This window comes from Microtus oregoni, unplaced genomic scaffold (assembly GCF_018167655.1).
Source record: "Microtus oregoni isolate MIOR12 unplaced genomic scaffold, Mior012 000021F_ref0000039, whole genome shotgun sequence".
Taxonomy (NCBI): domain Eukaryota; kingdom Metazoa; phylum Chordata; class Mammalia; order Rodentia; family Cricetidae; genus Microtus; species Microtus oregoni.
The window spans coordinates 12,823,055-12,842,486 of record NW_024543080.1 but is presented as its reverse complement, the minus strand read 5'-3'; the positions used below and the strand labels follow the sequence as shown (position 1 = coordinate 12,842,486).

Genomic DNA, 19,432 nt, shown 5'->3' with positions numbered 1-19,432 from the left:
ATTTTAGAAGTGTAACAACATAAAATATTGTTCATGTCACTATCACGCTCACTTTTTTGAACATTTCAATAAACCGTGTGAACTTTACCTCAAATGACAGCCCTTGACTGGTGTAGTATATAAAATGGACTGAAGGAGTATTTTATATTACTTAACCGTCTAATTTCTTAATACTTTTCATTGATTCTTTAAAGTATAATCAAGGTTATGTAATGGTGGACAGAATGTAATTAAAATGTAAACAAGGAGTTGTTACTTACAAAAGAACCTCGAAACAAAAATATGAGTTAAAAAACCCCCCACCCCCCCCCACCCCCGCCGCCTCCCTTTGTACTGATGAGTCACAATGGCAGTGACTACAAGAAGAGCACAAAGGGAGACATTGAGTGCCCCCGCCTGGATCCCAACAGAAGCCAGCACACTCAGATAACAGCTCACATAAATGTGTCCTAGTGTCAAAGTTGCTGGAGAAAATGTTTTCTGGAACTACATTTAGGAAGGTTTAATTTCATAGTAGGGCATAAAACTATCGGCTAGAACTTCTTAGTCAGAGACAGTAGAATGTATTTGTAAGAACACAAAGGGATTTCACCTTAGAGGCATTAGCTGTTTAACTAAACTAAATAGTTGCTTTCAAAACGAGAGCAAAACATCGACTTGAACTGGATTTTGTTATACTGTTTCCTATTTCTCTTATTCATATTACAGCATAGAACACCCTTTCCTGTATTCTTCCAAAATTAAAACACCATAAAAAGGCAAGCAGAACAATATTATATGCATATTCAAACACACACACATACATACACGCACGCACACACACACACAAAATCCAAGTTTAGTCAGTTCCTGGCCATATTATAAACTATACATACAGTATATACACAATCATTATCTAATGTTCTCTAGAAGAGCAACTACAAGTAAATCCTATAATACAAAAAGATAAATATACACCCTGTATTGAACTTTTCCTTGACCAAGCAAAATATTTATAAACTATTTTCTATAACTTAACATGTAATTGCATTTGAAATTACAAACTGCTTTTAAGGAATAATCTAATCATATTGCTCTTCAATACACTATGTAGACAATTAAGACTTGAAGTAAACGTCAGTGAAATGCAGCTTTTCTTAGCCCACACATGGCTTTAAAACTTTTCCTTTCAAGTAGATCCCTGGAAGTTTTGAAAGGGGCTACCTTAACCGTCTGTAAAGGTGCCGTGTCTTGATATATTTCATGTACTAGATTCTGTGGAAGTAATGGGGGAAGGCTTGAGTTACTATTTTATTATAGAATGTTTATCTCCATGTTTCCACTCTATGAAGGTTACACTTGTTCATAAAACGAAGACAATAAAAGGAAGATATGGATATTTTAGTAAAATATTGATTACAAATTCAACGGCTGAGGCAAATGCCTCCAAAGGTTTAGATATCACTCTTTTCCCTTTTCTCCTAGAATTGTTAAAAGAAATCTCAGGGCTGTTTACAAAGTGCAGAGTTGATCACTTGGAGAAGTGACACACAGAGGTCACACTGGCACCATCCCATTTACCAGCTGCACCTTCATCTCTTGAAGGCTGCTCATGATCTTCTTCTGGTGACCGACCAGAGTCACTCCCAGGCGCCTCAAGTCCCTGCATGAAGAAAGCACACATTGGATGTATGTATTGATTCATTTTGTAGCACACCTCAATATTTCACGCTGGCAAAGGGGCACATGTTTTGTTAGAAGTAACACAAAATAGTGACAGTCTTAGACAGTCACAGTCCAGTTTTCAAAGTGTGTTCTAAAACTTAAAAAGATTATATTTGCATTAAAAATGTACACATTTATTCCTGTGGATGAAAACCCTAATTTAAATGGTACATAGTCATGAAAAATAAATGTATATATCTTACCAATCAATTCTAAATACAGTGGGTACAGTTTCATTGAACAGCAATGAAAATGTGATCCTAAAACAACATCAAACAGTACTTTTGCTAAAAGAAATGTAAAATGTAATTTAGATTTTAACACCTTATCAATTGAAAGTTGAAGTATTTTGGAGTCTGATTCATTCCGTGCAGCCATCATACATGACAGATAGCCTTACACAATAATCATTCTCACAGTGTTTTTGTAACAAAGTTTGTGTCATTTTATACTTTCGGTTCAAAGTGACAGAGTTTCCTCTTCTACAAAATCATACATCAGCTTTTATTTTCTTTTGACATTTAGAGAATTCTGAAGACTATACAAAAATAATTGCATTATACAAAAGAAATCTTAAAATGTTTGTATTTCTAAATTCATTTTATAGAGCACCCAAAACAAGCATAAAAATTTTAAATGCCACTTCATAGATTTTATAAAGAAATTATTCCTCAAAATGGTTTTTGGACAAATACAATCAATTCACATATTAGGAAAATTTTATGAACTAATTTTAAGAAAAATTAACTTATAATTCATAATTCTAAGTGACCAATTGTCTAGAATTCCTTAGGAAGTCACCTTGCTAAAGACATTAATCTAATAATTTCCACTTTTTGCATTTAGTGTCTTAATTTTAATTTTCTTAGCTATCCAATAGGAGTAAAGACAAAGACAAGATCATGATAAGTAAAACAGTATTTTCAGGCAACACAAAGTCTCTGCTATAAAGAAGATTGAACACCTTGGCTTCAACCTTGTGAGCCTTGGAAAGAATCATCTACTAAGATTTTTATAATGCTTGTCCTTTTTACGGTTTCTGAATTTTTTTTATGAGAATTTTAGAAATGAGAAACAACCAAGATATCACTTATACTTATGACAGTAAAACTTTTTCTTTTTTTTACAATTTGGATATTAACATTAATTACAAGATTTCAGCAAACTATATAAAAATAATAATGACTGATGAGGTATGTAATAAAAACAACAGCAAAATATAGATTCAGTAAAAATATACTCAGAAAAAAAGACATCATTGTTATCACAGTAATAGGTAATAGAGAATTAAAGTACAAATAAAAATAATCTGGCTGTATTTCTTTCAAGTTAAATTGGCATTCTCAGGCTTGACATTAGCTAGGTGAGTCTAAGCCATTAAAGGCTACTCTATTTATTGTAGGTTACTTAACAGCCTTCCTGGCTTCTGTTGAACAGATACTAGAATAAAAGGGGAGACTCCTCATTGTGACAGGACAAAATTCTTTAGACAGTGATGAGTTCCTAATGGAGACACTCTCCATATTGAAAACCATATCATTAAATGTAAGAATTACCAGTGATGTTTAATAATCATCCAGTTTCTTGGTACTGTAGTGTACTTAATGGTAACACATAATTTAACAAATTTTTACCTTATGGACAAAAAAACATAGACTTGGAAAATTTAAAACATTCATCTGTAGAGCACATCAGTAGGCATCTGAGGTAGAACTAAAACCAGAAACCAAGTTTTAAATCCAAACTTTAATTTCTCACTGCTTTAAAGGGTGATTTCGGTAAAAAATAAATAAATCATAAGAAAAAGAAAAAAAAAGAGAAGAAACACTGAAAGCATATTGGGTATCCGAATTCATGACAGCTCAGAAAGTACTTTAGCCAATAAGTCATCTCCCAGTCATAACAGATTCTATTTTACTGACTTCTACATATCTAAATTGGGCAGATTCGTAATAATAATTACATTGTGTGTGACAAGGAAATGACTCCACTATGATACAGTGATTTTTGAAGGAAACAACTTTGATGGTTAAGGATACACTTTTTGTCCTGTTTAACTGTGCATCTAAGAAGTGCCATGTTTGAATAGTTTTAGCTGTAGCCTCTTTATACACATTACATTGCATTGTATCCTCTTGAAATCCGAACAACACATGACGATGTTTCTAGTGCTGATACAGCACCCTTAAGAACAGACTTACAAGCCGGGCGATGGTGGCCCACGCCTTTAATCCCAGCACTTGGGAGGCAGAGGCAGGCGGATCTCTGTGAATTCGAGACCAGCCTGGTCTACAGAGCTAGTTCCAGAACAGGCTCCAAAGCCACAGAGAAACCCTGTCTCAAAAAAAAAAAAAAAAAGAAAGAAAGAAAGAAAGAAAGAAAGAAAGAACAGACTTACATAGGCAAACACAACGAGAAAGGGACTTTGAAGACTGTGCATTGACATGACATGTATTAGAAAATCAGTACATGTATGTGGTGCCATTGCTGGAATTATATTTCAACATCTTTTTAACATTATTCCATGATAAAATGTAATGAAAAACACTCTTAGTATATTGTGATTCTGAAGTAAGAGAACAGGTTAAAGAATAAAAAGTGCCTGATATATATATATGGAGACACCTTCTTGATTACACAAGATATGCTGCACGTGTGTGTGTATGTGCAAGACGGGAGAGAGAGAGAGAGAGAGAGAGAGAGAGAGAGAGAGAGAGAGAGAGAAAGAGAGAGAGAGAGAGAGAATCCCCTTGCTCATTCTTCGTTGTGCTTTTAGCATTTTTAGCGGGATTAAACCTCATCTTCACTGCTTTGATAGTAGAAGGGACATGGGGCACTAATGAACATTCACTGAACCACACAACATTATAGTTTTATCAGTTTTAAAATGGAGCTGTGTGCTATCAGTTTTTTCTGGTTTACTTTTAAAAATATGAATAACCACTTATTAGGTACTGTTCAAGGCAAATATATTTATCAAGAGAATATTAAATTATTTTGTAGAGATTAGACCTTGCAAAAATTACTCTCAGAATATTAGTTTAAATGCATACAGCAAAAAGAATAGCAAGCTCTCCTATACATGTTTTGAGAACATACTAAATTATGTGTAATGACTTCCTTCAAAGGTTGGTGAAGCTATTTGAGTCAGTCTACACAAATTTGGGATGCAGATTTAAAAAACTTCTGTTTTAGAATCATAAGACACCATCCTTATAACTATTACAGGAATTTATTCAGCTTACAGAAAATTGGTATAATATTTAAATTCACTGGATTTTGCTCATTTTCTGAATAACCAAATTTTGACAGCACTGGCCTAAAAAGAAATTTACAAAACAACTTTGATCACATCCTTACTTGAAATTTTTAGCTTCAATTAACCACTTGCCTCCAGCTCACAATTTCCCATGTCAACAGTAACTCACTGCACTTGTACATTAGAGTAGAGTCTTGCCATTTTTTACGCAACAACTATTCAAATATCATTACTGTATACAGACAGAATAGTGTGGTTTGGGAAAGGAAGACATGCAGCAAGCAGAAACATCGAAAGTTCAAAGCTATCCTTATTGAATATGCCTTACTTCAAGACATGTGAGTTCTTCATTTGTATTTTTCATATATGTACTGCCCAATAGTTGAAAAGCAAAACAACCATTATTAAGGTAGTTTTGAAGCAATGATTATAAAAAGGAGAACTTTTTCCAATCTTTATATTTTTAAACTTAATATACACTCAAATTTATCAAGCAGTAAAACACAATTTTAATGTACAGTAGTTTGTGTATTTGCTTTTTTGGTTGATTTAACATTTTTCTAAACATTTACATAGTTATAAATATGTCAGTCCCTTATTGGCTTCCAGGAATAACATTGTATTATCTTATTACAGTCTTTCAAAGGATTGATACAATTAATATTTAGTTATTGGGTGATGTCCAGGTATCCAAAGGTATCACTTGGGTGTCCAAGAGCATGTCCTTAGTTGTGTGATGACCTCATTTTTTGGGGTGTTTTTTCTCAGCATAGGACAGTTTTATTTATTTCTCTATGTTAAGGTAAAATACTGTACAAATTACTTTTTTTAATCCTTGACCAAAGAAGCAACTGATGATTCCTTATTTTTTATTAAATTTAAAATGATACTTGGACAAATGAAGCATATTAACTAGGTACACTGTGGTCATAAAGAGTCATATTAAACAACAGAATTTGCTTCTAATAATGTCAGGCTCTCTAAAAAATTATCTTCTTTTGGAGATAGAGTTCACATGCCCAATTCTCAGTAATGATTATAGTAATGACTATGGATCTCACTAATTTGAAACAGTTTACATAAAACAAAATTCTTTGATTTTACTCTTCTGTTTCCAGTAAACGAATTGAAAGGTAAATTGAAAGAGGCAATTTAACAAAGGAGCAGTTATGAGAAACTAGAAGAGACTCTTAGGACCTGAGAAAGTACACACATACTGAAGAAATTTTAGAATATTACAAAAATAAACAGGAAAGAACTTCAAGAAATAAGAAAAAGTGAAACCATGGAACAATAATATTAGATATATTTTTACTATTTTGAGGTCCCCAAGAAATAGAACAACCTACAAGAAGGTAACAGTCTCACCAAAATAAATTTTAAAAATAAACAGGAAACCATGTATTGTAACAATAATTGTGTGTGAAAGAATAAAGAAAACTAAAACAGAGCTAACTATATATATATATGATATATATTATCTTAATAAAAACAGAGACATTGTTTAATGCAAATAATTTTATTATGTATTTACAAGAACTCTGACATTGGGTAGAAGAAATACCTACAGTTATCATTTTAATATAAAATGACAAATGACTTTAATAAATTAAAATGACCATTTTTACTGAAAAATTAAATAGTAATTATGTAAAAATAGTTTTAAATCATCAGGAATATATTTTAGTATACTGTTTAACTACAGCACAAACAAATTTCTTGAGCATCCAATAAATAATGGACATAACATTCATCTTTTCAAGATGTGATTTAATAGCAACTCAGAGAATGGGATTAAGTAAACTAAGAAAGCAAGCCAAGTGGTTGTGATGTTATGTATATTTAGTTATCAGTATGAAGGAAGACAGTGCTGTGATATTAGTCCATAATAAGTAATGGTACCCTGTTACCTTTTGTGGTGATGAGCAATGAATTGAATGAATCAAACAAGCCAAAATGATAGCTAAGGATGTCTATAGAACCACTCAGTATCGATATTACATTAAGAGATGAAGTTTAGATGGTGGTTTAGTGACTTAGAACATCCTAACCTTTTAAAATTCTTATAACAATATTTTAACCTTTAAATTCACAGGTCATGTGAAGTCAGTTATCATGATTTCACAGGTTAAAACATTATTAATTTAGATTTAATCTAGATGGAACCACAATAATAAGACTATTAATTTCACAAATAATGATTAGGCTAAAATAATTACACATAAAGAGTATATAATAAAGTACAAATGACTTATAGCCTTAAACAATTCGATACTTAGCTCTAGTGAGTTTTATTTAATAGGATTTACTAAATTGTATCTTAAACGTGCAAACAGAAAAGGGCACAATTGGTTCCACTGAGATTGCACCAAATAACAACACATCAAAGGCAGGCTCTAACATATTCTGAGACTTCAAGAATGTAAGTTGCACCATGTGGATATTAAATGAGCTTCCTGCCAGAGAAACTCGGTTAAAGCCGTTACCTGGATATTGACTGCAGAAAGCCGTCATTTAGGGGTATGTTCTTTCAGGTTTTTTTTGTTTTTTTTTTTTGTTTTTTGTTTTTTGTTACACGGGACTAACCACACCAATTGTGCTTACAGTTTCTTTTGTTTTATATTTACATTCATATAACATAAGTATCTGTATAAAAACTCATCAAGGAAACATAATTTTCCACAACATAAAGGACCAGTACTTTGCCAGGAAGTTATAATTCCAGTTATCCAAATATTCAAATGTTGCTTGTTTGATGCACAAGAATGCAAAGTTACTGGTCACAGGAAGCATGAACCATGCAGCTGTTAATAATACAGGCTAAAAAAGATGAGGCTTCTTTGAAATCGGCCACATAAGGACACAGATTAACTGCTTTCCCTTGATTGCATCCACTCCTTTGTCTGCATATACTTTTCTTGCCCCAACATTTATGTAAAAATGATCAGAAAAATTACTCACTCCAAGGTCACCTGAGCCACAGCGTCCATTGAACTGTATCCATTTTCCATGAAAATTTCTGTATACCGGCCCATCTTGATTGCTTCCAGCCATTCACCTACTGATCTGTAGGCCCCTGACCCCAGAGAACCATGCTCAGCCAACAAAGTAGATACCCTAAAACACAGAAAACAGAAATATTGCAAGGAATAAAATATGAATTTTGATCTGTACTTACAATGTTAAATCAAATTCAAAGAATCTTTGGGACAATTAAACTATAAGGGAATATACAATCACTTGCATAATAAATAATTCGAAATAGAAGTAGGGAAAAACAAAAATCACCTTTAGGCTTTCATTGTAGACTGTGGATCTGGGCTTATAATAGAGAAATTATTAAATTTTCTGTAAAAAAATTATAGTTTTCATTGTTCATTTTTGATAGCATTAAATTATATTAAATTCATTATGTAAAGCTTTAATCTCCAGCTTGCCATGAGCTTGCTTTGAGTTTTCCAGGTTTCTCATACAAACATGAATTCAACATAGCCGGAATAAAATTCATTTTCTCTATCAACTTATTAAGTGTTTCCAATTACAGTATATGATACAATAGTCCAGTTTTTGCTTGTTTTCATTTTCCCTCACAGTCTATCATAGTACATTTTATCCATATAACTTAAAAGTTTTATATTTGATCAATTCTTTTCCATCTATCACCAACTTCATTAAAGAAACCTTCATGGTAAATCTGTATGACTAAAGGCACCATGCACTTCTGACACAGGACCTGAAGGATCAAACATGATCTGATCTGAAAGACCCATTCTGCCATAAGTCAGGGAAGCATGCTAGGGTAGGAGGCGGTCAATAGTCGTACAACTGATGATGTCAGTGAATTACAGAATATCCATCACTGCACAATAACACTCACTATGTGTGCAGTGGTAGTATTAATATCATGGTAGAAATCATCACCTCTCTAATTGGATTTAATTCAACAAATGGGAAATCATCCCTGGTACTGGAAGCCTACCCAATTACTCAGGGTTAATGAAATTGTGGATCCTAGAGAAGAAATAATAACTGCCATTTTATGAAAGCAACATAATTACTAACTGCATCACAAATATTAAAGCTTATAGAAAAATATAGATCTTTTCCTTCATCAAAGAAACTTCTCTTTGCAAAGAGTTCATTACAGAAGTCCACAAGTGATCAAAATTCAGAGAACAAGTGATCAGAGGGTGCTCAATACCAAATAGCACTTCTTCAACACAACTCTTGTATCCAGACTCCAAGAATTATGGATTAATTTAAGTTGTCAGAACTAGTTAAAAATTAGCCTGTGCTAATCGGCCAAACAGTTTATAATTAATATAAAACTCAGTGTGTTTCTTTGGAACTGAGCAATTGTAGGATGGGGCAGAACAGAAACTTCTGTCTACAAAGAGATATTCTAATATAATTTATACAGCTACTGGATTCATCAAATCTTGTAATATAAGTGAGTGTGGATGATATCCAAGAGCAAACTCCTTGCAGAATTAGTTCTTGTATGAGACTGTTTAATTAAAGATGGGTAGTGAATAGTACATACTGAATGCTTACTCCATGCACAAGCATATTATGTTAAATTCTATAAATTATATATATGAAAATCCTATACACCATGTTTAAGAAAGTAAGGAAAGATTCTTAAGGAAAAATTAATATGATTTAGAACACTAGAACTTTTTTTAATTATCACCTTAGATTCATTTGTGACAATTACCTCAACATCATTCAAATAAGTAGATTAGAGACAGACTTAATACTATTATACATCACCATAAGGAATTTAAAAGTATATTTAGGGAAAAACACATGTAATAATTGCTAAGGAGATATAATCTCTAGCTGTTAGTATAGAAAGTTCAAGATTTTTAGGGTTCATTTCTGACTTATGTTGAAATACTTAGTAAACAAGTGTTGCAGCAAGATCATTGAATTTATGTAACTTCATCATAAGCAAACAACGTCATTTAATTCATCTTAATAGACAGCCATTTCAGCTACTAGCACGATTTCCTTTCTTGTAAAAAAACAATGACACTAAACACACTGATGCTAATAATTTAGTTAATTTTCTAATTTGGAACCAACTTGATTTTTATTACTGGGAATATTTTGATATTTTTTTCTGCTAAAGAGAAAAAAGTACTTTGCAAATATCCAATGTTATTTAAATACATTCTTATTGCAATTCAGAAAAGTAGAAAATATGGTTATTGGCTTGTACATATTTTCCACAAAATTGCTCATTTACCAATTTTAACTCTTCAAACCAAATAATAAATAATTAACAAATATCTCCGTACAACCAGATAAAGGCGAAGGGTCCTATCAACCATCAATGTTCATAAACTGAATGCCACAATACAACCATATGCTAATGACCAATACTAAAATATATTCTAAAGAATTCATGTATTGTTACTATTAGATAGTTAGTTTTTTTTTTTTTTGGTTTTTTGTTTTTTTTTTTTTTTCTGGTTTTTCGAGACAGGGTTTCTCTGTGGTTTTGGAGCCTGTCCTGAAACTAGCTCTCTAGACCAGGCTGGCCTCGAACTCACAGAGATCCGCCTGCCTCTGCCTCCCGAGTGCTGGGATTAAAGGCGTGCGCCACCACCGCCCGGCTAGATAGTTAGTATAAAATGCATCGGGGCTTAATTAAGCTCCTATAATCTCATTTATCTACCTGAACCTATGCTCTAGAAACATTTGGATCTTGTTTTCGAAAGCTATTTCAGTGCAGCAGGCATGTACTCTCTGTTTGACAATGACATATCACACAAATATGTTAGGCAAAGATGTTTTAGGTATAAACTTCATATATCTTTTTTATTTCAAGAGGAGAACATTATGAAAGGCATAGTTAAATAAATTGTCATACAGATTCCTGTAGTAATACATAAATGACTTAATGAAACATTTATTATATCAACTTGGTCAGATATACTCAGGAAAAATAGCTCAAGTCTGGTCGTGTACCTGCTTGATGCATTAACCAGTGTCTTCAGACTACTTGGGTTTCGTATCAGCTTGTCCAGCATGTTGACGATTTCATCAAACTTGGGCCTGCTATTTCGATCCTTTTGCCAGCAATCCAGCATCAATTGATAGAGAGCAGCAGGACAATCCATGGGGCTTGGCAGGCGGTAGCCTTCTTCCACTGCTTTGATCACCTGCACAAAGCAAAAACAGAATGAGTCCACGATACCACTAATGTAATGGAAGTGTTTGAGAAATTTCCTCCTTCTCATTTCCATCTGTATTCACATATTTGCAGGACTAACCAGCTGCACTATTTTTGTAAACCATGAACACTTTTATTTGCTGCAAAATAAGACAATAGGAAAGAAGGTACTATCACATACACCATTTAAAATTAGGCCCTTTTACCATGTTAAAAACTAAATGGTAGTGATGGTTCATGCCCTTATTCCCCATCCCTAGGGAGGCAGAGGTAATTGGATCTTTAACCAGGACTTTGTGAAGAAATCCCGTGTCAAACAATAAAAACAAAAATAGAACAAAGAAAACAAAACAAAATAAAAACCAAACTTGAGATGAGGTTTACCTATAACCTTGGTGAAGGATATTTTATCAAACTAACTGCCAAAAAGTAGAACATGTTTTATTTATTCTTGCCTTCTAGTATTAAATAAGGATTATATTTTCTATAATTCCTCTGAAAATATAATATTTTTTCTTATAATTATATACAGTCACATTTCAAAGTACTAAAATGGCAATTTCATTTAAAAAGAGAATTTTGGATGGAAAATGATAGATAAGTCAAAGGCTAAATTAGCATAACTGTCTCATGTATCATTTAATAATATCAAGGTCTGACTGTTTATTATTATCTTTGGATTTCTGTCAGGAATTTGAAATGAGTATCTACTGGCATAGGCATTAGGAATATTTACTTTAAACACATATATGAGTATTTTCTATTTATGGGGATAAAAACATATTTCTATTACTGACATCAAAATATCTAAATACAGAAAAATATTTATTTGTATTACTAACCAATTCAATGGCCTTTTAACTCATTTATGAAAATATCCAAAACATTAATTAATATGTTTCTCAAAAATACTATAAATTACCTTTAGCAGATTCAAATGTGTTTTACCTCAAATAATTTAGGTTTATTTAACAAACTGTAGAATAAAATCAGTAAAAAATTTACAAAAAAAATCTTCAGGGGTTTAAGTTAAGGCAATCTCTTCCGAATAAAGGGGTTGACATGATCAAATATGGTGAAAGTAAGGAAGAAATAACTATACATTTACAAGCATATATGACTCGGGAGTATAGGGAAAAGGGATATCAGATACAAGTTCAAACGCATCCTATTAAGAAGGAACTTCTATTATCTTGAAGTACACAGCTATGAAGGAAGTAAATATTATTAGGTTTAACCTGGAATTTCTTTTTATTTGTTGTAAGTTGGGGAATAGACAGACCACAATGTGTGTGAATCCAACGGGTACAAGGTTATCTAGTTTCTATCTACCAAAAATATTAATAAAAAATATTTCTATGAAGAAAGTGCAAGCAGAAAAATATAAGTGCTCAAGGACTGTGAAAGTGTCTGGAAATAGTTGGAATATTTCAGAGAAGAGACCCAAGCAGCCTTCTACCTTAGCTATCCTATTTAACTTCAAAACAATGATAGAAATCAAAAGGCAAACTGTGCAAAAAAGTGTTTTCAACAAATGTAGCAAAGTTGACGCACTAAGGCAAAAGCATCATGGGAAATAAAAACAATAGATTACAAAATAAGACCCAATTAAAGTTTAGAAAAAAAAATCGAAAAATGTCAAATGTGACAAATATATATTAACAGTACCAATTGCCCTGATATCTTAAAGGGACATTATTTACTTACTTTCTTGTTTTTTCATTACATCTTTCATAAGATACTACTACTATTATTATCTTTAGTACCCTAACTGGCCAACATAGAGGTATATCATTTAAATCATTAAATTTTATAAACTCAGGAAAATTTTACTCAAAACTTAATCTAATTTGTAGCATTCTATTCTTTCAATGTTTTAAATTAGTTCTATTTATCTTTAGTGTATATGTATAGCAAAGATAATTATAGAAGTTATAGATTTAAGATTGAGTATGTTGGGACATCGGAATTGGAAGGCAAAAGGAATTGGTATAAATGATACAAATACAGTTCTCATGTATAAAATTCTAAAATAAAATAAAAATTTAAATTAAAATATTTTCCACTGAGCATCCTGTCTCTCTATATAATTGTGACCTGAATAAGTTAAATTAACTCTTTGGTTTTTTTTTTTTTTACGTTAAATACAATGGTTTTGTCTCTGGACTTTTGAGTTTTAGAGGCTCATGTGTTGGAAGCTCTACCTTCACTGTTACAATTTGCTAGATGAATGTATTCCAGGAAATAAAATCTAGTGAAAAATAATTATGTCAGAATGTTTCATCTTTGGCAAAGACTAAAGGAGTTCTAATTGGGGTATTTTCCAATTTTCCCTGTTTCTCTATTTAATTTTGTTGCATCCAGAAGGTTGTGTACCAGATAACCTTACAGCATGTTGTTTGGGATTCTCAACCTCTAGAATCTTGAAAGAAATAGGCCTCTCTTCTTCACCTGCTGTGGTGGTTTGAGTGATAATTGCCTCATAGGCTTCTAGACTTGAATATTCAGTCCCCCACTTGAAGAACTATTTGGGATGGATTAGAGTGGAGGTTGACTTTGTTATAGGAAGTATGTCACTGGGAGCATCTTTTGAGGTTTCAAAAGACTCATGCCATTGCCCTGTTGCTTCTGCTTCCTACTAATCGATCTCCTCAGAGAACTGTTAGGGCCAGGCAGTGTGTGGCACGGCAGTCCCAGCATAAACAGGCCATTGCCTAAACTGCAAGTATGAAGCCTGGATGTGACTGGAGACCCCACGATGTTGAACATGCCAGCATCACTGAACATCTGACAAGGAAATTGGACACAGAGAATGGAATCAGCCACAGTGATGCATCTTGTCGGCAGGGAAGCAGCAAAGGTAGATCCATCTAAATGCACTGACATGGAATATAGGATTGGAGTTTGTCCAGCTATATTTTGGTCCTGTGTGGTGGACTATTTCCTTCCTATGGCCCTAGTCTTCACTTTTGGGTTGACAATGTCTGTTCTGTGACAGGATATATTGGAAGCATGTAACTTGCTTTTTGATTTTAAAGACGGCCGTGTCATTGGGACTTTAAGAATGACTTTGAGGCATCGGAAGACTGGTGCCATCTCCAGTGTGTATCTTTGGTTCATATTTGTGGTTTAAGATGTGAGTTGTGAGCTGCTGCTCTAGCCAATGCGTTTGTTGATTGCTGCCATGCTGCTCAGCCAGGACGAACCTTTAACCCTATGAAATTAGAAGTCAAATTAAATGCTTTCATTAATAACTTGCCCTGGTCTTGGTGTTTTACAACAGCAATAAAAAAGGAAAGAAAACATATATTAACTTGTATTAAATATTCTGCTATGGCAATACAGAATGCACTAAGACAACAAATTATTTATTGTGATTTATAGAATCTATTGTGTCATATATATGACACAAAATATTCATATAAAAATTAAAAGAAGTATGTGATTGGTAATAGATGTGCATTCATTACAAAACAGGTTAATGTACTTTAAAGCCCAATATTCCCGTGAGCCTTTTAAAGAAATTGTAACACATCAAATGTAGTAATAAATCTATTTGATTATCAATTGCAGAATTTAAAATAAAATGAATAGAAAATTAACTGTCAAAGAAAAGACAAATTAAATCACACAGAAGAGTGAAAACCAGATTACTATAGTGACAGAAACATTTTTGAATTTATATGCTTAATGGTATATATGAACTCATATATTCAGCAAGAAATACTAGGGAATGATACTATCTCTAACTATAGAAATGCTGTTTAATAAATATAAAATTTGTCTTTATTTTGTGTTATGAAAAATGTTGATATTTAAAATGTTTTCTACTAATAAACTAGATTCCATTGCTTGCAGGAATTCATAGCCTCAGAGTTCATAGTCTCATGTTTCCTTAAAATGATCTGATTCATTCATGATTATTTTTATTGTTTACTGTGACTCCTTTTTGTCTGTTGTGGCTGAAGTCATCCTAAATCAAAAGAAGTTTATTGAATTCCCTCTTTTTGGCATAAAGCAAGGTCTCCTCTGTGAGATTTAGAGTATGTTCTATGAATGATAAAATTATGCCTCTGAAAGCAAAAGTCCATTTTAGGTCAGATCATATCAAGTACATAGGTATCAAGGGATCTAACTTTTAGAACTGCAGAATCTCCAGTGTATCTTTGTTCTGTGAGACTGCTTTTGTTGTGTCAATGAAAGGAAGTGATTATTGAGTTCACTTAGTCTGCTTTGCTGTTGTTTATGTCAAATTGAGTTACAGTTGAGGCAGAACATACTTAGTGTAGTATTTGGAAATAAAATGTCACTGATGACAAAAAGCTCAATAAATAACACATCATGCACTCTACATTGTACTAGAGGGCACTTTCCAGAATGATTTGTGATTAGATAATCCTTCGTTGTAAGCTTCATATAGATTAGAAGATCTGACCAAAGCTCTTAGTTTTCTTCTTAAATTATACTTAAAGATACAACACTGATATTTCCTTTCTTTAATTTTGTTGAAATATTGTCTAGAAAGCGGTGAAATCCCTGAAGTGATTTCAGATAGGAAAATAAACTGAAAGAGAATAAAGACTGATGATAAAATAGCAAAGACAGTGGTTAGTGACAGGAACTGATGGAGGAAGGTCATTGGCTAAAAAATAAAGAAACTGCTTGACCCTGATAGGTAGAAAATTAGGTAGGCGGAGTAAACAGAACAGAATGCTGGGAGGAAGAGGAAGTGAGCTCAGACTCCATAGCTCTCCTCTCGGGGGCAGATGCAAGGCCATGCTCCCCTCTCCCGGCAGATGCGAAGCAGCTAGCCACCAGGTCAGACAGGCTGAATCTTTCCCGGTAAGACTGATGCTACACAGATTACTAAAAATGGGTTAGGCAGAATATGAGAATTAGCCCGTAAGAGGCTAGAGCTCTTGGGCCAAGCAGTGTTTAAATGAATACAGTTTGTATGTTGTTATTTTGGGTAAAGCTAGCCGGTGGTAGGAGCTGGGTGGTGGAATGCAACCCACAGCTCCCTCAACAGAAGCCGGGCTGTGGGAAGAGGCCCGCAGCTCCATACAACAAGGAACATTAGATGATGCTATAACGCCAAATAAGTTATTAACTGACAAAGAGAATTAGAAAACCAAAAGGGTAGAATGATGGAGCATAAGTATATGAGGTACAGATAGGTACAGATAAAAATAGGGAGATGAGAATGATTAGCAAATATTCCTTAAATCCTTCAATTTCCTGCCCCTATATCTTTTCCCATACAAGTACAGTGCCCACCCATAAAAAGCACTGCCATGAATTTACTCATCTAACTGTGCAGTTAGGCAGTGAGGTTTTACCATACAAGTTGCCAGTTAAGGCGTAAGGAAGCTTTTTCTACACTGAGGATACTTGGCAATGTCACAGGTTTCTAATGTCATGATGACACAGAATGACCTAAAGGAAATTTGGTAGCAAAGAGTCTAATTCAGCTTGAAGTCTATAATCTATCACCGAGGGATGCCAGGGCAGGAACTCAAGGCAGGAACCTGGAGGCAGGGACTCAAATTGCCATGTAAGAATGCTTCTTACTGGCTTATTTTTAATGGCTTTCTCAGCCTGCTTTATTATAAATTTCAGGACTACCTTCCTAGGGCTGCCACCACCCACAATATGCTTGGCCCTCCCACATCAGCGAGCATTAAGGAAATAATCCACAGTCCTGACTAAAGACCAACCTTACAGAAGCAATTTTAAAAGTTGTTGTTCTCTGTCCTCATATGACTCTAAACTTGCGTCAAATTGTCAAAATACTGGTAAATTAAGAAACTGATATTAGCTTTTGGCTTTCTTGCTGGGCTTTGGTGGTTGATGAGAGACTTGTAAAGAAAAATAAATCTGTACTAATACAGATTTCTTTTCTCTGGACCAAAGGCAAGTTTAGACAATGTCCACAGAAGTACTCAACAACATTCAACTACCATCAGAATCTTCTTGTTTGATCTATAACTTCACTGTCTACAATTTTAAGTGTAACTTATTGCAATTTTAACTTAACTGATATAATTGTCAATACCTGATATATACTGATTGAATATCCATTGCGTAGTTAGGAATGTCTAATGGATCAGATGTCAAAATGTCTCAGGAGGGGGTAGAAACTATAGAGGCTGACAAATAGGGAAATCTTATTTCTATGAAATAGATTAATAGGATGTATTTTCATTTGATGTATTTGTGACAAGACAGAAAAAATGATGCTTGTTGAATAAATTAAAAACAAAACTGTGTTGGTTCAAAGGTAATGTGAGCATCTAGCATTTATGTGGAAAATAAAAACTGTAGAAAACAAGGCTTTGTCTAGCCATGTTCAAGTCAGACTAATTTCTATCTATTGAATTGAACATTACATCACTCATTTATTTAGGAGACTGATGTGATTGGGACATAAAAACAGAATTGCATAATAATTTAGTTGCTCTAAATCATAGCCATTGCTATAAATCATATATTTTAAAAAAAGCATGAAAAAAGGATTGATATGTCTACTAAAAATTTTATTATTTTATGACATTAAGAAAATTGCTGATCTTCTCTAAGCCCCAGTTCTCCACTATAGAAGCAAAATAATGACAACATCTCTTTATTGTGTTATTTAAGTTTACATATATAAATATAATATTAAAAATATTTAAGATATAAATTGCAGGTATAGACACATACACATATTTCTGAAATTGAATGGCATTTTTAACTGCTTCCTAAACTATAGAGAAGTATAAGTCAATACTAGCTTTCTGGAGCCATGTGAGCTGTGCACAAATAGACCAATTATAGCAACTGTAGGAGACTACAGAGGGGAGATGGTGACTCCTGAATGTAATCTTCTAGTGCTACCAGAGAAAAATTTAGGGAAAGCTGAGATGTTGCTTTTGCTACCACTTATGGAAAATTGAAGAAAGTAGACTAGCCAACACAGTGGGAAAGCAATTCCAAACAATGATCAGTGCAGTACTTCTAGCAAGACTGTGCTTTCCTTTGTTAGGGAAACACACACATGGTAAAGTAAGGGCTCATGAGGAGGGAAATGAACAGCAAGAGAAAGATTTAGGAAGTCAGCTAGATTCCATTGTCCTCTTTCGTCTTTCCAGAAAACTCTATCAGGTGTCTTTGCAGAATGCAAACACATGCTATTAATTCCCAGATGCTTTTAAGAAACATATGTGCATATATATATATATATATATACATATACATATACAACATATATACATCATTAATAATCAAATATGCTCCCAGGTTTCTGTTTCTCTACTTTGACAAATCCTGACCAATCCAAGAACAAATATTGGTAAAGAAAAGGGAACAAATATTTGACCATGCCGTCCTATTAATTATTCACATAACTTGGGTTTCCATGGCCTACAGTTGGGACATATACCTTGAAATATTCCTGAGATGTAGTTTTGGCTGTGCTTCAAAAGTCAGACTCGATGGTTGTATGTGATTGCTATTGTAAACAAAGTGAGTTGCAAACACATAGTATCTGCCTATGAGAACCTGAAGGTATGTAAAGGAAAGGGTGTGCTATAGAGTTGGGATATAAAAAATAATTGGAGAAAGAAAAAATATGTTTCAAGTAAGTACATTATTGAGTTAAAATTGTTCAGTACACAGATTTACAAAGAGCTATTCATTGGTAAAGGGTATATGGTACACTCTGCAGGTTCAACACACCTAGCTACTTTTATAGTTATTATCAGATGGGAAAATATCAAATTTTAATATGATCCAGACTCAAAGAGAGTGTATTGAATATTAATGATGGGAAATAATTAAAGCAAAGGCCACAGTTCTGTCCTAAGTATCATAATGTAAGCATTTAAAATTGGAAAAATTCTTCAGTGTGGTTTTTTCCTGTTAGAATTATATAATTCTAAACATTATACTTTTTATGAGTGCAATATAGTTCATCTTTCATTTCCAAGATTAGATTTCAGCATTCATTTTTAGATGGCTGCCCCTTCTTCATCTTTGAGAACAATACTAACATAAACCGAGTGGAACAGCACTGTGGTATAACTATACCTACTTGGCAAAAGACTGAAGTTTTTCCTAACTGCAACTTATGCTACTTTACCTCATTTCATTTTTAGCATTCACATAAAGATTATTTCCATAGCAACAAATGTACCAAAAGGTAAACGAAGCATTTTACATTTTCCAAGTAACTATCTTTTTCACAATTTTAAAACACTATAGGAGCCTGGACTCAGAGAACAAAGCGTTCCATTCTCAACTTGAGGGAG

At 33.3% G+C, this 19,432-nt stretch overlaps 1 protein-coding gene across 7 annotated transcripts in view; it reads right to left on the bottom strand.

The window, feature by feature from the left end:
* Positions 1 to 356: 356 nt before the first annotated feature.
* Positions 357 to 19,432, bottom strand: part of Epha5 (EPH receptor A5) — a 288,480-nt gene continuing 269,404 nt past the window's right edge. For 5 of the 7 annotated variants that reach the window (XM_041671225.1, XM_041671227.1, XM_041671226.1 and 2 more), the window contains 3 exons: positions 10,940 to 11,133; positions 7,925 to 8,080; positions 357 to 1,642 (listed from right to left, as the gene is read on the bottom strand). In XM_041671225.1, the coding sequence (XP_041527159.1) occupies positions 1,537 to 1,642; positions 7,925 to 8,080; positions 10,940 to 11,133 (456 nt within the window). In that variant the 3' untranslated portion in view covers positions 357 to 1,536. Of the gene's footprint in view, positions 1,643 to 6,477; positions 8,081 to 10,939; positions 11,134 to 19,432 lie in introns of those variants that run through there. The other 2 variants (XM_041671231.1, XM_041671230.1) reach the window with 2 other exon arrangements.